This window comes from Rhinatrema bivittatum, chromosome 15 (genome assembly GCF_901001135.1).
Source record: "Rhinatrema bivittatum chromosome 15, aRhiBiv1.1, whole genome shotgun sequence".
Lineage (NCBI taxonomy): Eukaryota > Metazoa > Chordata > Amphibia > Gymnophiona > Rhinatrematidae > Rhinatrema > Rhinatrema bivittatum.
Genome location: NC_042629.1, coordinates 56,736,857 through 56,757,782, shown reverse-complemented (window position 1 = coordinate 56,757,782; position 20,926 = coordinate 56,736,857). Strand labels below are relative to the sequence as shown.

The window sequence follows — 20,926 nt, the reverse complement described above, 5'->3', positions numbered from 1 at the left end:
AGGAATACACTGCTGACACTGGATAAGTTCTGTACAAGCATTATGCAAGTCTGTCAATTTTAATGCATCTCAAAAAAAATATAAAAGAGAGGGCATGATAAGAGGTCGATGATTAAAGTGGACAACTGTTGAGCAAAGTGCTGTTTGCACAAGCCACGGGATACATATATGATGGTCTCTCAACTTTGAAAATTCTAAGTTAATCTTCATTGGCTGCAAACTGTACACTGATTAATAATTACATTGCATCAAATGTAAGAGAATTCAGATTTTTTTCAGCAGAAATTGTGTGACTGATTGACTGTGTGCTGGTATTTGAACCTGCCAGTCCTGACTCTACTAATTGTTCTCCTTTGTTAGGTGGAGAGTGATTACTGCCTGTTGTTGGCATTACCTTGTGGACGTGATCAAGAAGATGTAGTGAATCAGACAGAATCATTAAAGGCTGCATTCATCAGTTACCTGCAAGCGAAACAAGCAGCAGGGATTATCAATGTTCCTAACCCTGGCTCTAATCAGGTAATTATAGGGGAAGAAGAAGTTGAGAGTAAAGGAGCAGGCATGGCATAGTACAAACAATTGTAATATATGTAGTAGATGTCAACAAGAGCCATTTGGCCCACCTCATCTGCCTAGTTGCCTTTGCCTATTCTAGCTGATGATATCTCCCAGCTGTCAGCCATATAAGTTTCACATCTAGACTGTTCTAGTTGTGGCCATCACCCTTCATTACCCTTGCCTACTGTGCAATTTCAAGGATAAGTAGGATGGCAGCCTTCACACATGGAATGACATCATCAGATGGAGCCCAGCATGGAAATTTGATAACGTTTCTAGAAACTGTGACATGCCTACTGAGGATGTGCAGCATGCTATACTACCAGGCACCCATGCAGAAGTCTCCTTCAGTCCCATCTTTTTTTGTGGAGCCCACCAGATGTGCTTTTTTTTTTCTTCTGCTGTCAGGGAACAGTTTGCTTGCTAAAAGTGCAGGAATTAGTCTTTGTGGTGCCCTGCTGTCATTTTTTTTCCTTCTCTGTTTAGTCATCTAGGTAGGTTATTCGGTTGTTTGTATGTCGTCTTCTTGATCGTCCAACAGACCAATCCAGACGGATGGGTTTTTCTCCCTTACCAGCAGATGGAGACAGGGAACAAAAACTCACTGTACACTTGATACACAAGTTACTGTGCCACCTACAGTGTGTCAGCATTCTCTGTCTCCAGCAGATGGTAGGGGTGTCTAACTTGCAGTCGGACAGTTTGGTACTGAAATTGCTCCCAAGGGTGTTAGACAATGTTTTTTTGAGCTATCCCCCTGGTAGAATAGGGCCAAGCAGGAGGTCAATGGCCCTTCTTAGTCTTGGAACCTGATCGTGAGGAGGGTCCTTTTTTCCCTTTCCTCTTCCTCCCCCCTGTAAGTGGATCTGGGGCTTTCCTGACTGAAGAAGACATCTGCAGGGAAACATTTCTTTCTTTGGGCTGCCTTTTTTTTTATTGTTGGGGGGCAATTCCCCTTTAAATAACTTAAAAAACAAAATAAGCCAGGCCTCAGAGGAGTAGTGAGTGACAGGGATCTGCTTAAGTTCTGAGAAGCAGGAGGATCAGGGGCCCTTTCTCCCCTGGTGCAGGACAGAATTTTGCCGGACTGGTATAGAGAGGGAGGAGGGAAAGATCAGAACAGGTCAGCCAGTTGTTTCTTCCCATACCACAAATGCAGCATGGCTGTTCCCATGCAGTGCTTGAAGCACTGCTCTGCATGTGAGGAATGCAGGATGGTAATCTCTGGTTAGGCCTTTGAAATCTTTGTGTGTGCAGTGGGGGAGGGCTCCTTAGGAGAGGGGTCGATTGCCATGGAGGTGAACCATGACAAGATGAAGGAACAGCCCCAGGGCTCCACTTAGGGTCTCAGGCAGATGCTGGCAAGCCAGGATTAACAACTATTTTGCCTATTTCTCCTGCGGTGCAGGGTAATCAGGCAGAGGATTCTTCTGGGCCGCCTCTTCTCATCCTGGTTTGGGGAGTTTCGGGGGCTGTACAGGTCAAGTCAGGGGGCAGCTTTGGGAAGACACAGCAGGAAAAAGGAACCCTTTTCTCCTGAATTTGAATTGTTAATGCACAAAGCTGCTTTAATTGAGAAAGGTGCTGCTGCTGTTGGGTCTCTCCCAAAAGGGAGGGCAAATAGCAGTAACAGAGGGAGATGACCAAAGGTGGTTAGACTCTTTAAACGAGAGGAATTGCCTGCCATACTTACTCAAGAGCGTTAGCGAAGCTAGAGATTAAGGAGAACAGGGCAGAAGAGGAAGGGGAAGACCCTATATTGGATGGGCTTGGGGGTCCCTCTTGGGCTTTACCTCTTCATTGGAAGGTAAAGGCCTTGGTCTTTCAGGAACAGGATGCTCCATAGGCCGGCTTGAAGGTTAATGGGGCCATGGCCAAGTTTTACTTTATTCCTGAGGACGCCTTGGATCTTTGAAGCTGCCCAGGGTGGATGCCTTGGTTTCGGCTATTAATAGAAAGGCCACTATTCCTGTTGAGGGTAACAGTGCTCTTAAGGATTCCCAAGATCGTAAGATGGAGATCCAGCTTAAAATGTTAGAGGTTTTGGCTTTTGTGCTCAGGGTGGCACTTTGTTGCAGTTTCATGGCTCAGGCCTTTTTGTGCTGAGTGTAGCAGATCCCTGTGGTGGATTACGAAGAGGCTCTTTCTAAGAAAGGCATAGTGGCTGGAGTCCAGGTTAGCCTTTACTGCAGATATCTTGTTCCCTGTACGTACTAGGATCAGTCCAGACCGTGGGTTATGTCCCCCGTCCAGCAGATGGAGTCAGAGCAAACTTCCAGGGGTGCTGACATATAAGCCTGTGCACCCCCTAGGGATCCTCAGTATCTCTCTGACTCCAGCAGATGTGAGTGGGGGAACCTTTGCTTCCCCAGTGTGTGGCTTTTGCTACATTTCTTACTCTCTCCTATTTCTTCTTTGACTGGATCAAGCGGACCTGGGCTGCTAAATTTATTAAATAGAAAAAAAAAAAAAAAAGAAAGGGAAATTTTTCCTCTCACTTCAGGGAGCCTGGAGCCCTGCCCGGGCCTCCCTGTCCTAGTCAGCTTGCCAGCGGGACTGGGTATGTTTTCTTGCCTACCTGTTTCTCCCTCTTCTCCTCCCTTCCGGCGGTGAGTTTTTGTGAAATTTTCTTTACAGGGTCGCCGTCGGACGGCTTAGGTGGATGCTGGTGGGGCCAGCCTCTCCCCTCCGGCGCGCCGCGATTCGCACTCTCTCCCCCTCGGCCCCGCGACGTTTCATTCCCCGGGGCCGCGGCAGCAGGGAAGTCTCATTCCCCTGCTGCTCCTGCGGGGAGGGTGCCTGGTTGAGCCTGGGCGGACGAGCTCGCTCCCTCCGCGGCGCGCAGAGCTCAGCTCCGGCCTAGGGGCGGTCGCTGAGGGGACTCTTCGCTCCGGCCGCGCGCCATGCAGCGCTTTAAGGGGTCTCCCGGCCCCGACCCGGGGCAGGGCGGATCGCGAGACGGGCCCTCCGGGGTTGGCCTCCCCGGGGGAGAGACCGGATCGGCTTCCCCGACTTTTTCGCCGTCCAACTCCGATCGCTGCGGCTCCAGGGGAAAGGCCCCGCCCCCTTCTTTGGCGGGAGCGGCGGCCATCTTAGAGCTGGAAAGCGCGGCTGATTCAGAGGCGGAGGAGTCCACACATGGTTTTTCACCGCGTTTCAGGCCGATACCAGCGCCATCGTCCCCCTCCATCGCTGCGGGCCCCTCCACTGACCTCTCGCTCGCAGTCCCTCCACCGGCAGGGGGGTTTACGGCGGACTTTGTCCTTTTGATGCACCAGGCGTACCTCCAAAGCCTGCAGCCGGCGGGGGGATCCCCAGGGGGTGCTCCAGCGAACCCCACGCCCGCGAAGATTCCCCGACTGATGGGGGGGGGGGCCAACCCAGCGCCATCTGGGAGTGGCCATAAGACGCTCCTGGCTCTTCCACCCAGCGGAGTGGATCCCACGCAGGACCCTGGGAACGATCCGGCCTCCACGGCTGACGATGACTCGCTCCTGGCAGCGCACCTGGAGTGTGACGACCCACGGGTGCTCCGGATCTTCCGTAAGGAGGAGCTGTCGGACCTCATCCCACACGTCCTCCAGGAATTGGATCTCGATCCGCCCGTCGAACCGCCGGGGCCCCCAGCCCCCTCCGTAGCCTCCGCTAGCTCAAAAGGGGACCCGGTCCTGGCGGGCTTACGTCCTCTGGCGCGAACGTTCCCGATTCATGAGTCGTTCCTCCATCTCTTGGTGCGGGAGTGGGACACGCCGGAGGCCTCTCTCAGAGTGGGCAGAGCGATGGACAAACTCTACCCTCTTCCCGGCGACTTCTTGGATCTGCTTAAGGTACCCAAGGTCGACTCGGCAGTCTCTGCCGTCACTAAGAGGACCACAATTCCCGTGACAGGGGGAACGGCCCTCCGGGATGTACAGGACAGAAAGCTGGAAGTCTGCCTCAAAAAGATTTTCGAGGTCTCGGCGCTGGGGGTCCGTGCTGCTATCTGTGGCTCCCTTACCCAGCGAGCCGGGCTTCGGTGGGTGCAGCAGCTACTGACTTCACAGCAACTACCACCGGAAGAAGCGGCGCAAGCGGACCGGCTGGAGGCCGTCATTGCCTACGGGGCTGATGCCCTCCACGATTTACTACGAGTCCTGGCAAGGACCATGGTTTCGGCTGTTTCCGCCAGGCGCCTGCTGTGGCTTCGTAATTGGGCGGCGGACGCTTCGTCCAAATCCAGCCTAGGGTCTCTACCTTTCAAGGGTAGGTTCCTCTTCGGTGAGGATCTTGACCAGATCATCAAATCCCTGGGGGAAAATTCCGTACACAGGTTGCCCGAGGACCGCCAGCGGTCGTATCGTCCGTCTACTTCCTTCTCCAGGAATCGGTCCCGCTCTCAACGGCGATTTCGGGGTTCCAGGTCTCAGGGGCCGAGAAATCCCTCGAACAGGTCTCAGTCATGGACTCGGTCCTTTCGGGGCCGCAGACCACCCAGGGACTCCTCGGCTCCGGGCTCCTCCGGCAAGTCTACCCAATGATGTCAGGCCGGCTCACTCCCCCCTCCCGAGAATCGGAGGACGACTAGCCTGGTTTTACGGGGAGTGGGCCAACATCACCACGGACCAATGGGTCCTAGACATTCTAAGGCGAGGCTACGCTTTGGATTTGCGGTATCCCCCCAAAGAAAGATTCGTCTTCTCACCCTGCGGAGCAAGTCACAAGCGTGTGGGAGTACAAAGCACACTGCACCGTCTCCTAGCCCTGGGGGCCATCTCACCCGTCCCCTCCGGAGAAGTGGGCTCGGGTCATTATTCCATTTACTTCGTGGTGCCCAAGAAAGATGGATCCTTTCGTCCCATCTTAGACCTCAAGGAAGTCAACAAGGCCCTCCGGATACCCCGGTTCCGTATGGAAACTCTTCGGTCCGTCATCGCGGCGGTTCATCAGGGAGAGTTTCTGGCCTCCCTGGATCTGACGGAGGCTTACTTACACATTCTGATCCACCCGGTCCATCACCGGCTCCTCCGCTTCAAGATACTGGATCAACACTTCCAGTTCCAGGCCCTCCCTTTCGGGTTGGCAACGGCGCCCAGGACGTTCACCAAGATAATGGTGGTTGTGGCGGCCGCGCTCCGAAGAGAGGGGATTTTAGTACATCCATACCTGGACGACTGGCTCATCCGAGCGAAGACCTTCTCTCAAGGGCAGCAAGCAGTCGACAGGGTGGTCGGCTTTCTTCAGTCTCTCGGCTGGGTAGTCAACTTCGGCAAGAGCAGTCTCCTTCCGTCGCAGCAGTTGGACTTCCTGGGCGCGCGCTTCGACACCGCTCAAGGCAAGGTCTTCTTACGGCCGGACAAGGCCCAGACGCTCAGAGAGCAAATTTGCAACTTTGCCGCTCTCCCGGTTCCAACAGCGAGGGATTATCTGCAGATCCTGGGATCAATGGCTTTCGCCATCAACCTAGTGCCGTGGGCCTTTGCACACCTGAGGCCCCTGCAGATGGCGCTACTCTCGCGGTGGAAACCGGTCTCGCAGGACTATCAGGCAATACTACCCCTTCCGCCGGCGGCCAGACTCAGCCTTCGTTGGTGGCTGGACCCCAGGAACTTGGCACAGGGGTGCCCCCTGGAGTCGCCGGAGTGGATCGTGGTCACTACCGATGCCAGTTTGACCGGCTGGGGGGCCGTGTGTCTCCGAAGCTCGGCCCAGGGGCAGTGGACACAGGAACAGAAGACCTGGTCGATCAACCGCCTAGAGACCAGGGCAGTCCGGTTGGCTCTCATTCAATTCCTGCCCCTCATCCGACAGCGGGTGGTCCGCGTTCTCTCGGACAATGCGACCACGGTAGCCTACATCAACCGTCAGGGAGGCACCAAGAGCCCGGGTGTGGCCGTCGAGGCGGCCCGTCTCATGGCCTGGGCGGAGCAGTTCCTCGACCGTCTAGCGGCCTCCCACATCGCAGGCGTGGACAATATTCAGGCAGACTACCTGAGTCGGCAGACGCTGGACCCAGGGGAATGGGCTCTCTCCGACGAGGCAATGTCGCTCATCACTCGGCGCTGGGGAACGCCCGCCATGGATCTCATGGCGACGGCGTGCAATACAAAGGCCCCGCGGTTCTACAGTCGCAGAAGGGACCACGGGGCGGAAGGAGTGGACGCCCTGGTTCTACCTTGGCCCCCTCGTCTTCGGCTGTACGTCTTTCCTCCGTGGCCTCTGGTGGGCAAGGTGGTGCGGAAGATCGAAGATCATCCAGGACAGGTCATCCTGGTGGCGCCAGAGTGGCCGCGGCGTCCGTGGTTTGCGGATCTACTCAACTTGGTAGTGGACGGACCCCTGCGATTGTCACACCTTCCGCGACTGCTCCATCAGGGTCCGGTATTTTCGGACCAGGCGGAACACTTTTGTCTCGCGGCTTGGCTTTTGAGAGGCAGAGTCTCCTGCGCAAAGGATACACGGTAACCGTGGTAGACACGCTGCTTAAGGCACGTAAGACCTCCACTTCAGTCGCCTATGTACGGGTCTGGAAGGTGTTTGAGATCTGGTGTGCCGGGCACGGAGCATCCGCGACCACACCTTCGCTCCGTCAGGTCCTAGCCTTTCTTCAGGAGGGCTTGGAGAAGGGCCTTTCCTACAACTCCCTGCGTGTGCAAGTCTCGGCTCTAGCTTCTCTGGCTCGTACCACGGGGCATCCTGACCTTTCGTCTCATCCGGACGTCTCGCGCTTCCTCAAGGGAGTCAAACACCTGCGACCGCCGGTGCGGCATCCCTATCCCTCCTGGAATCTCAACCTGGTTCTCCGCCTCCTTGGACAGGCTCCCTACGAACCACTGCGGCAGGCCTCCCTCAAAGATGTCACACTTAAGACGGTGTTCCTGGTCGCCATAGCCTCGGCGAGACGCATCTCCGAGCTTCAGGCGCTCTCGTGCCGGGAACCGTTTCTACGCTTCACGGATTCGGGAGTTTCTATTCGTACGGTGCCTTCTTTCCTACCTAAAGTGGTGTCGTCCTTCCACTTGAACCAGTGGGTGGAGTTGCCGGCCTTCCCGTCGGATGCGCCTCAGGCCCTCCGGCATCTCGATGTGAAGCGCTCTCTGCTACGCTACTTGGAAGTGACCAATGAGTTCCGGGCTTCCGACCATCTCTTTGTGCTTTGGTCCGGCAATAAGAAAGGACGGCAAGCGTCTAAGACGACTATCGCACGCTGGCTCAAGGATGCGGTTTCCTCGGCCTACATCGGTGCCGGGAAGGCGCCCCCGGAGGGGGTCCGGGCTCATTCGTTGCGTGCTCTGGCCACGTCCCGGGCAGAGTCTCAACACGTTCCCATTCAGGAAATCTGTCGCACGGCGACATGGAAGTCGCTGCATACCTTCTCGAAGCATTACCGATTGCAACTACCGGTAGGTGATTCGGGTTCCTTTGAAGACAGGGTTCTTCGAGCAGGGTCTTCAGGGACCCACCCGGTTTAGGGAAGCTTTGGTACATCCCACGGTCTGGACTGATCCTAGTACGTACAGGGAAAAGAAAATTATTCCTTACCTGCTAATTTTCGTTCCTGTAGTACTTAGGATCAGTCCAGACGCCCGCCCGGGGTTGCTAAGTGCTGGTCAGACGCCTGCTCATGTACGTTTTTTACCCTCTGTCTCTCATATTTCTACGTCCTGATGTTTGTGTTTGTTACTTCGTTCTTTCACAGTTCGCATTGCAAGTTGCATTGGTTATTTGTGTTCTGTGGTTACAATTTGTTTGGTGCTTGATCCATCCTACTTTCCTGTCCAGTATTTCTGGCTCTGGGCTTTGATATTCTCGATACTGAGGATCCCTAGGGGGTGCACAGGCTTATATGTCAGCACCCCTGGAAGTTTGCTCTGACTCCATCTGCTGGACGGGGGACATAACCCACGGTCTGGACTGATCCTAAGTACTACAGGAACGAAAATTAGCAGGTAAGGAATAATTTTCTTATAGGTTCCATATTAGGAACTACCACCCAGGAAAAAGATCTAGGCATCATAGTTGATAATACTTTAAAATCGTCGGCTCAGTATGCTGCAGCAGTCAAAAAAGAAAACAGAATGTTAGGAATGATTAGGAAGGGAATGGTTAATAAAACGGAAAATGTCATAATGCCTCTATCGCTCCATGGTGAGACCGCACCTTGAATACTGTGTACAATTCTGGTCACCGCATCTCAAAAAAGATATAGTTGCGATGGAGAAGGTACAGAGAAGGGCAACCAAAATGATAAAGGGGATGGAACAGCTCCCCTATGAGGAAAGGCTGAAGAGGTTAGGGCTGTTCAGCTTGGAGAAGAGACGGCTGAGGAGAGATATGATAGAGGTCTTTAAGGTCATGAGAGGTCTTGAAAGAGTAGATGTGAAACGGTTATTTACACTTTCGGATAATAAAAGGACTAGGTGGCATTCCATGAAATTAGCAAGTAGCACATTTAAGACTAATTGGAAAAAATTCTTTTTCACTCAACACACAATTAAGCTCTGGAATTTGTTGCCAGAGGATGTGGTTAGTGCACTTAGTGTAGCTGGGTTCAAAAAAGTTTGGATAAGTTCTTGGAGGAGAAGTCCATTAACGGCTATTAATCAAGTTTACTTAGGGAATAGCCACTGCTATTAATTGCATCAGTAGCATGGGATCTTCTTGGTGTTTGTGTTCTTGTGGCCTGGTTTGGCCTCTGTTGGAAACAGGATGCTGGGCTTGATGGACCCTTGGTCTGTCCCAGCATAGCAATTTCTTATGTTCTTACATATCAGCCAGCAGTATGATGTCAGCAGTATTGGTGAGGTGTTTGCTATGGCTACTCAACTGGGCCGTGAATGGGTGGTCAAAATCTCAGCTTGGCAATTTTGGTGTCCCTTCTGGTCATTTGACATTGGGAGGGCATCAATACTCCCTCGACGTCGAGCACCAGGGAGACAGACTGTCGCCTGTCTCCTCCCACCTGAAGACAGAAAAGGATTCAGCCTCTCGTTTCCAGCATTGCTGAGCTACAATGATGGTCATCAAGTGAAAGTCAAGAAGCATCGGTCTCTGTTGATCTGCAATTCAGGGAGCAGGGACATTCTGGCGGCAGCTTTTAATCTTCCAAAGCCTTTGCATCTTGAGGAGAGGTCATACTCCATGCAGTCCCAGGGATTCTGTCAATATCAGACAGTCCAAGTGTCAGCCACTGTTACACCTCTTGTACCTCAGGAAGAAGTGACCTCTCCTCCTCAAACCATGTTGATATCAGCAATTTTTTAGGAGGAGCTGGATAAGAAAAAGCAGAAGGCCCTGGATTGTAAGATGCAGAGCATTAATGCACTGGCATTGACGGCATTGGCATCCTGCAGACAGATGTCCAACTAGTACTGAAATCCATGCTGACACTGGGCAGAATGGCCCTGATGCCAAATTTTAATATCTGGTACCATCACACCAATGGTAATCTCCAGCCCATTGGAGAGGAAATTTCACAGAGATGCAGTAGCTCATCAGGGTCTAGCCCTCAACAGACATGCGCTCCCCTCTTTGAGGACTTGTCTCCTAGCAGGGCAAGATCCATGTTCATGCCCCAACCTACCAGTCAGGATCGGACTCTGGATATTCTTAGGAATACAGCTATGGATTTGAGGATTTCCCCGACTGGTAGAAGTCAACAGGTCTCCCCAAGGACCCTCTCCTCTGCAGAAAAAGAGAAGTTTTCTCCTGCTAGTTTTATTAAGAGAATGGTAAATAGTATTCCATTTAGATTGCAAAAGGAGGAAGAGTCCAGAACTAGGATGCTTGACATCCTGGAATTTGTGGAGTCCCCTAAGAATATCAAGGTAGTCCCCATCCATGAGAATCTTCAGGAGGTACAGGTGACGATATGGAAGAGTCCCTGATATGTGGCTCTGGTGAATAAGAAACCGGACGTGATATATTATGTCCAGAAGGCTCCAGGATTCGAGAAACAACATCTCTCAAGGGCTGGTTGAATCGCTATTAAGTAGGCCAGAGGTCTAGATCCCATTCCTTGGTGCCCCTAGGAAAGGACTCTTGCACTCTTGACTTACTTGGGGGGATGGTTTTTCAGCAGCTATGCTCAGTGCTCACGTAACATTCTAACAGCTCTTCATGAACCAGTATATGCAGGACATTCTGAAGATTGTGAAGGAGTCAGCAGCATAAAAGAAGCAGCATGAAGATTTTGTCAGTAGTGGACAAGGGGTTGGAATATGGAAACCATATGATCCAATCGACCTTCGATGTTTTTGAGATTTATTTATTTATTTATTTATTCAACATTTTTCTATACCGAACTTCATGACAAGCTTCATATCAGGCCGGTTTACATCAAACTTGGGGGTTAACTTAACAAAAAACCATATAACGAGAAGGCCGAGGCGCAGATACAAATAACAGGGGGAATGAACTTGGAGGCTAGAGTAGCCAGGAAATAAAGGACAGAATAAACTGGAGAATGAACATGAATGGATATACAATTACTGGGAGATGGCATCAAGAGTCTCCGTAGCAGGTCTTGATGCCTACAGGTTCACCTGGCTGCGGGCCTTGGACTTTCGATAGGATGTCCAGGAAAGATTTGCTGCTGCGACTTCATTAGTAGCATGGGATCTACTTAATGTTTGGGTACTTGCCAGGTACTTGTGACCTGGTTTGGCCACTGTTGGAAACAGGATGCTGGGCTTGATGGACCCTTGATCTGACCCAGTATGGCAACTACTTATGTTCTTATGTACTGGAGAGAATCTCTTCAGAGATAAGATTAAGAAAGCAGTGGCTAAAATTAAGGACCCACTAAAACAAGAGGGTGGTCAAAGAATTGTCAAAGTCAACAAAGGCATTTAAAGTGCAAAACACAAAGTTTATTTACAGCTTTAGGATGGCACTGCAGGGGGGACCATGTAAAACTCAACATTTAACCTGCAGTGCCATCTTAAAGCTGTGAATAAACTTTGCTTTTTGTACTTTAGGGTAAATTTTTAAATCCTGAAGCGCGTAAATCCCGGGCCTTACACACGCTGGGCCTATTTTCAAATGGGCCTGGCCACGCGCGTAAACGCCGGTACACAATTAAGTGCTGGGGCCTGAAAAGGGGGCGGGGCTGGAGGCGCCGGTACAGTGGCCATTTGCTACTGTGTTGGGGAAGTGTGCGCCGTCAGTCGGCCAGCTCGCACAAGTTGCTTCTACTCCAGAGGAGCAGCAACTTAAAAGAACAAAAAAAAAAAGGTAAGGCAAATTAAGTTTAGGGGATGGGGAGGAAAGGGGAAGGGAGGCTAGGGTAGGGAACCGGGGAAAGCTGCGATGCATTGCTGCGTGAAACTAGCTAAAATCTACCCCCCTTGTGCACACCACGCGCAGCCTGCCGATTTTATAACATGCACGCGCATGTTATAAAATCGTATGTCCATGTGTGTGTGCATATTTTTTTAAAATCTACCCTTATGAATGCCTTTGTTGACTTTGACAGTTCTTTGACCACTCACTTGTTTTTGTGGGAATCCCTAAGCTGGGTTTGGTCTTTCACTGCTTTTGCTGTGCTATGCTATAAAATTAAGGACCACCATGCAACGTTTCATACGGTCTCCACTGCCGCACCAGACCCACCCACCCTCAAACAGGCAATACCCGAATAGGGTACCAAAGAGGCATACTATCAGAGGAGACGTTTACCTCTGTCCCCTTGGATGCATCAACTTCAGGGCCCTATTGCTTGCCTTCAGCGGCAGCGGTCCCCAAAGTAATAGCCATCGCCCCAGACATGGCTCATAGGGAGGCTAGCCTGTTGGAGGTAGGCTAAGTTTTTATGTAAATCATTTGCCCAGAAAAACTCGTGTTATCAGCATAATTTGAGGATACAGATTGTCTATTTGGATGTACCTCCAAATTGCCTACCGAAGCCCACTCATTCAGTGTCTTAATATCAGGAATTGTTACAAAAAGAGCTGTCCTATCTCTTAGTGCATTCACACCTGTTATACTGGGGAAAGAGAGCAGGTATTTTATTACAAATACTTTGATACCAAACAAAATAGGGGGGACTCCATCCCATCCTAGACCTGAAGGTTTTAAGTAAATTCCTGAAAAGGGAAACGTTTAGAATGGTTTCCCTCTGCACCTTGATTCTCTTCGTTGAAGAAGGGAACTGACTATGCTCTCTAGATCTAAAGGATATTTACACTCACACAGAGATATTTCCAGGTCACAGGAAATATCAGATTTGTAGTATGAAAATACTACTTTCAATATTGTGTATTGCCCTTCAATCTGTCATCAGCACCATGCATATTCACAAAATGTCTCGCAGTGGTGGCAATGCATCTTTGCAAATTGGGGGTGCATGTGTTTCCATACTTGAACAATTGGCTGGTCAAGAGCATAGCTCGAGATGGTGTTAAAGAATCACTGAGAAAATCATCCAGATATTGGAGTTTCTAAAGTTTGTCATCAACTGCCCCAAGTGCCATTTGAGCCTGTCATCTCAATTGTAATTTATAGGAGCACTGCTAGACATGACACTGGCAAAAGCCTTCCTCTTACAGGTGAGGATTATCTCATTGATATTTACAGTGGAGAAGATGAGAATGAGTGAGCATCATTAGCATGGGACATGTTGGGTCTCATGGAATCAAGTCCATATTACTCTCTTGGCATGTCTTCACATGAGAAGAGCCCAATGGACCTTCAGATTGCAGTAGAATCGGTCAAGATATTTGGGACAGCATCTGCATTACCCTGCCCTTGTCCTGGTGGCTGATTCATTGCAATCTGGCTAGGGGTATACCGTTCCAAATTCTTCCAGTGCAAATTCTTATTCTCGAATGCATCCAGCCCGGGCTGAGGAACCCATATAGAGGGACTCTGCATCCAGGGCCTTTAATCTCAGGAAAAACTTCATTAAATATATTTTCTAGAGCTAAGGGCGGTATGGTATGTTCTGAAGGCTTTTGGGGATTGGTTAATCACCAAAGGTTATCCTCATCCAGAAGGAGGAACGGGATCATACTTCTGTCAGGAAACTTTCCAGATATGGGACTGAGCCATCTCTCACAGAACGGTCCTCAAAGTCACAAATTTGGTAGGTGAGGACTGACTTGGTTAGGATTCGCTGTAGTGCATTTGGTGCTTAACATCACCATGTAGAATGTAAACCTATCCCTATACAGCCTTTAGTTGTCCTTTTCATGTGGGGCTTGGTTCACTTGAAGCCCCTGAGTGTCTTGGGATCTCAGTTGATGAAAGTTCCCTTTGAGATTTTTTGACTCTTGTGAGCTGGAGGATCATATTTTTAGTGGCAGTCACTTTGGCCCATAGTCAGTGAGATACAGGCCCTAATGACTTCTCATACCAAGTCCTTTCACAATAGGGTGGTTCTGCAAACCCTAACCCTTAAATGTCTGAATCGGGCACAGATCACATGACCCACGTCTCAGGGACGCAATAGTGGTCATAATATGATCAAATTTGAATTAATGACTGGCAGAGGGATAGTAAGCAAATCTACGGCTCTTGTGCTAAACTTTCAAAAGGGAAACTTTGATAAAATGAGAAAAATAGAAAAAATCTGAAAGGAGCAGCTACAAAAGTAAAAAGTGTGCAAGAGACGTCATTGTTAAAAAAAAACCCAAAAAAAACATCCTAGAAGCACAGTCCAGATGTATTCCACACATTAAGAAAGGTGGAAAGAAGGCAAAACTATTACCGGCATGGTTAAAAGGGGAAGTGAAAGAAGCTATTTTAGCCAAAAAATCTTCATTCAGAAATTGGAAGAAGGATCCAACAGAAGAAAATAGGATAATGCATAAACGTTGGCAAGTTAAATGTAAAACATTGATAAGAGAGGCTAAGAGAGAATTTGAAAAGGAGTTGGCCGTAGAAGCAAAAACTCACAGTAAAAACCTTTTTAAATATATCCGAAGCAGAAAGCCTGTGAGGGAGTCAGTTGGACCATTAGATGATCGAGGGGTTAAAGGGGCACTTAGAGAGGATAAGGCCATCGCGGAAAGATTAAATAATTTCTTTGCTTCGGGGTTTACTGAAGAGGATGTTGGGGAGGTACCCTTACTGGAGAAGGTTTTCATGGATAATGATTCAGATGGACTGCATCAAATCACGGTGAACCTAGAAGATGTGGTAGACCTGATTGACAAACTGAAGAGTAGTAAATCACCTGGACCAGATGGTATATACCCCAGAGTTCTGAAGGAACTAAAAAATGAAATTTCAGACCTATTAGTAAAAATTTGTAACCTATCATTAAAATCATCCATTGTACCTGAAGACTGGAGGATAGCTAATGTAACCCCAATATTTAAAAAGGGCTCCAGGGGCGATCCGGGAAACTACAGACCGGTTAGTCTTGCCTCACAAATCTGCTTCACTTTTTTGAAGGAGTTAATAAATGTGGATAAAGGTGAACCAGTAGATGTAGTGTACTTGGATTTTCAGAAGGCGTTTGACAAAGTTCCTCATGAGAAGCTTCTAGGAAAAGTAAAAAGTCATGGGATAGGTGGCGATGTCCTTTCGTGGATTACAAACCTGATAAAAGACAGGAAACAGAGAATAGGATTAAATGGACAATTTTCTCAGTGGAAGGGAGTGGGCAGTGGAGTGCCTCAGAGATCTGTATTGGGACCCTTACTTTTCAATATATTTATAAATGATCTGGAAAGAAATACGACGAGTGAGGTAATCAAATTTGCAGATGATACAAAATTGTTCAGAGTAGTTAAATCACAAGCAGAGTGTGATAAATTGCAGGAAGACCTTGTGAGACTGGAAAATTGGGCATCAAAATGGCAGATGAAATTTAATGTGGATAAGTGCATATAGGGAAAAATAACCCATGCCATAGTTACACAATGTTAGGTTCCATATTAGGTGCTACTACCCAAGAAAGAGATCTAGGCGTCACAGTGGATAACACATTGAAATCGTCGGTTCAGTGTGCTGCCGCAGTCAAAAAAGCAATCAGAATTTTGGGAATTAGAAAGGGAATGGTGAATAAAACGGAAAATGTCATAATGCCTCTGTATCGCTCCATGGTGAGACCGCACCTTGAATACTGTGTACAATTCTGGTCGCCGCATCTCAAAGATATAATTGCAATGGAGAAGGTACAGAGAAGGGCGACCAAAATGATAAGAGGAATGGAACAGCTCCCCTATGAGGAAAGACTAAAGAGGTTAGGACTTTTCAGCTTGGAGAAGAGACGGCTGAGGGGGGATATGACAGAGGTGTTTAAAATCATGAGAGGTGTAGAACGGGTAGATGTGAATCGGTTATTTATGCTTTCGGATAATAGAAAGACTAGGGGGCACTCCATGACGTTAGCATGTGGCACATTTAAAACTAATCGGAGAAAGTTCTTCTTCACTCAACGCACAATTAAACTCTGGAATTCGTTGCCAGAGGATGTGGTTAGTGCAGTTAGTATAGCTGTGTTTAAAAAAGGATTGGATAAGTTCTTGGAGAAGTCCATTACCTGCTATTAATTAAGTTGACTTAGAAATTAGCCACTGCTATTACTAGCAACGGTAACATGGAATAGGCTTATTTTGGGTACTTGCCAGGTTTTTATGGCCTGGATTGGCCACTGTTGGAAACAGGATGCTGGGCTTGATGGACCCTTGGTCTGACCCAGTATGGCATGTTCTTATGTTCTTATCCTAAGTTTCTGCCAAAGGTAGTGTTGGTCTTCACCTTAACAATTCAATTGTCCTACCAACATTCTTTGCCAGGCCAAATGGCCACAATGGTGAGCAAGTGCTAAACTGTTTGGACTGCAAGAGAGCTCAGCCTTCTGTCTAGTGCAGACTGAAGCCCTTAGAAAGCCCACCCAGCTTTTTCGTTTTTTTGGCACCAACAAACCTGGAATTGCCATTGCCAAGCACAGCCTTTCTAATTGGCTAGCAGATTGCACTTCTTTCTATTATGACCAAGCAGGCCTGAATCTGGTGAGTCATGTCAAGGCTTACAGTTTAAGCCATGGCAGCATTGGTAGCCCAACTAAGATCGGCCTTCATGGAAGAGATCTGCAAGGCTGCTATGACTTCAGCTACAATTGAGTAGCCATCTGCAAGTAGGAAAATTTAACCTCAGCGCTTCAAGAGGCAGTACTACTATGCAAGAAGAAGGTATAAAGCTTACTCCTTTCAGTGACCTCATCCACAGCAACAGAGCAAGCTACTTGCTAGGAACAGATCTCATCTCAAGACTCTTCAATAAACAGTCAAAATCTAATCCTAGCTTTTGACTACAATATCAACAGATCTCTTCAGTTGGATCCAAACAGCCTTATAGAGGGAGGAACTTCACCGCCTTGGCCCACTTTGGTCTGCCATTAAACCATTGGATTTTGAAGATAATACAGTGGGGATACCATTTGAATTTCAAATCATCTCCCTCAAACAATCCTCAAATATTCCACAAATGCAGAAAAGCTCCAACAAGGTCTGTCAACCCTTTTTACTGCAAATGTAAAACCAGTCTCAATACCACAAAGGAATGTAAGATTCAACTTCAAATGCTTCCTTATTCCGAAGACAGGTGTTTCAGTCCCTGCTTAGACTTCAGATATTTCAACAAACACCTGAAGAAAGAAAAACCACCCTCCTCTGTTAGAAGATCAGCAACTGGTTATCCATCTTAGATCTCAAGGATGCCTACATACATATCCCTATTCACAAACTTCACAAGAGATTTCGACGATTCACCATAGCTGGTGATCATTACCAGTATCATGTTCTTCCTTTCGTGCTCTCCATGGCTCCCAGGATGTTAACAAAATGACTCGCTGTTGTTGCTGCTCATCTAAAACAGAACAATTTATGTCTGTATTTAGACTAGCTCATATTCAGTCATACCTGTCAAACTTGTTCCTCCACATTCCGTGTGATGAACACCCTTCAGTTCCTAGGATTATCAATTTTCCAAAATCCAATTTAGAACCACTCATAGAATAGACTTCATAGGACCCTGTCTGGCTACTACATAAAGGAAAACTTTCTTCCCTCAATAATCCTAACTCTTTCGGATCAGAAACAGTTGTCTTCCTGATTCTATATGAAGAAGCTGGGCCCTTTAGTAGCAACTGCCCATGGTACCCCTTTTGCACATCTCAGCATGAGACAAACTCAGTGGCATCTGAAATTTCAATGGAACCAACATCTACAACCACTTTCCTCAAAGTAAATACATCAAACCAATGTCATTCATTCTCTGACATGGTGGATGGATCTTTCAAATCTGTTGAAGGGTCAGTTTTTCACCAACCTCAGTTTCAAATTACAATAACTGCAGATACCTATCACCAAGGATACAGAATCTGAATGACATTTGTCCTCGGGGAACTTGATCTTAACAGCGGTAAGTACTTAACAGTGCAATTGGCTGATCTCAGGATGTTCCGTGGGAGAACCAAAAAGGTGTGAAAGAAAAGAAAAATTCTCAGTTACTGTACTGTTAAGTACTGTACTGTACTGTACTGTATCGGCCCGAAAGTTTGTTATAAGGACTGAATAGACTTGTGCAGTGGGGAATACCTGTGCATGCTTAGAAAATCTTGAGTTTTCTGAGCTCTGAGAGAACTATCAAATGACATCCACTTGTGTGGCTAATTTGTCCTGCTGTCTTTGGAGAGTACCTATTACAGGTAGGCAACCCTTTTTATGGAAAATGCCAACTTGAAATTTGTTGAAGCCTGGTGAATATTTTAATGTTTATTTCTCTTCCTTCTTTGCATGGATACATTTTGAGTTCTTTAAGCCTCTCTTTGTTGGGTTTGGGATACAGGCCCTTTACCATTTTGGGTGCCCTTCTCTGAACTACTTCCTTCTTATTAATGTCTTTATGAAAGCACAGCCTCCAGAACTGTATACAGTACTCAATTTTGGGTCTCAGTATTGACCTAAGAGCAGTATTACCTCTTTCTGGCTGGTGAGACTTCTTCCTTAACATCTAAGAAGCAAGTCATTAGTTTTCTCTGTTGCTTTATTACTATGACTGGAAACTAATTCCTGACAAAATTCTATAGCAAACACAAAAAAGAAAAAAAATACATATTCTCAGTGCTGAAATTGCAGGATAGTACTGGTGCACTGCTGGATAACAGAGTGCAGGGTAGTAGTAAAGATGAGCTGCACTGCTGATGATGCAGTTCGAGTGAGCTGGCGAGTGGGTGTATGAGATGAAACGATACATTGGATCTTCGCACAGAAGCCTTGTAGGTGATAATTTACCCATCCTTGATTTGTATTTTTTTTTTATTTTCTAGCCGGCCTATGTTCTGCAGATATTCCCACCCTGCGAATTCTCTGAGAGTCACCTTTCTCGTCTGGCTCCAGACTTACTAGCCAGCATCTCCAACATCTCACCTCACCTTATGATTGTCATTGCATCAGTATGAGCCATGTACTGGATGGCAGACCTTTTCATGGCCCTACAACAAAAACAAAATGAGACAAGACAATGCTGCCAGACCACCTGCCACCTGCCCTCATGGACCTCAGTTAAACTCTAAGTGGGTAGTGCTTGTGGTGCTGCTACCCTGGATGTTTACATGTTCCTCTTTACGCATAGACAGCTGATGTGTGCAGCCGGCAGACCAGGACTGGGTCTCCCATGGCCCCTTTTTGGTAAATTACAAGATGGCTACTCATATGTGTGTGTATTGTTTTTTTATTTTATTTTTTTTTTAAAGAAAAAAGAATCTGAACTGCCTTTGCACTAAATTAGTGACTTGGACCTTTGTACAGTTTTATTTTTATTTTCTATTTTTTTTTTGGAAGACATGCTGTGATGTCTCTGGATGTCTTGACACACATCAAACAAGGGTTGCGAACTGAAACATAGGAACCTGGGAACTACTTCTGTTAAATTAAATAAAAGATACTAATTGACTGGTCAAGAATCATTTCACAGGAATCCTCTGTTTGCTTCTGGATGTGACCTCTTCCCATCTCCCCCAGCAACCCTCACACACCACAAACGTCTTCGCCTCATCGGGGATGGACAGTTTACATTGAAGAAAAAAAAATACAAAAGGGAGATTGATTTTCCTTCCTGATGAGATTATGCAGAACTCCGTGGGTGTGTCTGTGTATATATAAATATATAATATATATATATAAATATATATATATATAATACTGACTTTAAGAAAATCAAACCCCCACAACATACATTTTTTTTTAATCTGTGCCAAAAATGTGTTTTCAGAAAAGAATCTTATTTTCATACTCAGACTTTGTATCGTTGCTCATTTGTAAATGCGTTTCATTGAAACATCGCCTTCCCACTCCCTGCCCCTTTCCTCTCTAGCTCACAATACATAGAAGTGTTATACACTTGTACTAAAGACTTTTTAACTCCTTGGGCATCCTTCTCCCCTTGACACTTCTATTAATTTATGGAATTCTGTTTTCGTTCTACCATCCTCCCTTTACCCTGCGCCGTTTATTTTCCTTGTTTTGTGTGTCCATTGGATTAAAAAATTTATTAAAAAAAAATCCATAACAATTTAAAAAGGCTGAATGTGAATCCCTCAGCAGTTGCACTTGGGGGTGGTGGGGTGGGGGGAGAAAAGACAGATTTTTCCAAGCATGTTTAAACTGGTAAGCATTATGCAGTGCTACAGGTTTCCAGAAGTAACTCACCTCCATGGTATTTGTACATAGTGCTTCTTTCTAATTTCTGAAAGAAGTGGGGACTGAAGGGTATGGAGTATCTTCTTAAAAAAAAAATTAGTTCCCTGTACGTACCCAGATCAGTCCAGACTCCTGGATTTTGCCTCCCCTCCAGCAGATGGAGACAGAGAAAGCTTTACTGACACTTACATTACGTGCCACCTGCAGTCCTTTATATTTCTCTGTCTCCAGCAGATGATGGAGGTGCAAATCCTGAAATCTGAGAAGGAAAAGGACAGAATATTTCTGCAGTTTGTATATGTCTTTGCCTCCCAGAGGGTAGCTAAGTCCTGGTGGGACTATCCCACCTGGTATTCGAGGCAGACGAGGTTGGGGACCATTCTTTAGCTCGCTCATTCTGACCGCCAGCTAGGGCTGACAGCCGGGGGACCCGGTTTACTTGCCTTGTGGGGGACTCCCAGCACCTGCTGCCATTCAACAGGCAGCCATTTAAAAAAAAAAAAAAGGCAAGAAAGGATTGTTGCCTTTTTCTGAGCCAGTGCACAGAGTAGTGGGCCTGCTCGCTTGCGATCACGGCTCCATTGCTCCTGTCTTTGGCGGCTCTGTTCTCCCCCTTCTCAGCGCTGTTCCTGCCCACTACGCACCAAGGCTTCAGTCTCCTAGCCCTCCTGATGCCACGTGGGTACGCATGCTCTGCTTGTGGAGTCATGCTCGTGGCGCTCTCTCAGCGGTCTCTGCTC

General features: G+C 47.6%; 1 protein-coding gene across 6 annotated transcripts in view; it reads left to right on the top strand.

Moving 5' to 3' along the window:
• SPEN (spen family transcriptional repressor) overlaps positions 1 to 20,057 on the top strand; it is a 294,674-nt gene extending 274,617 nt beyond the window's left edge. For 4 of the 6 annotated variants that reach the window (XM_029578482.1, XM_029578483.1, XM_029578479.1 and 1 more), the window contains 2 exons: positions 361 to 519; positions 18,815 to 20,056. In XM_029578482.1, the coding sequence (XP_029434342.1) occupies positions 361 to 519; positions 18,815 to 18,946 (291 nt within the window). In that variant the 3' untranslated portion in view covers positions 18,947 to 20,056. Of the gene's footprint in view, positions 1 to 360; positions 520 to 18,814 lie in introns of all 6 variants that reach the window. The other 2 variants (XM_029578478.1, XM_029578477.1) reach the window with 1 other exon arrangement.
• Positions 20,058 to 20,926: the final 869 nt, after the last annotated feature.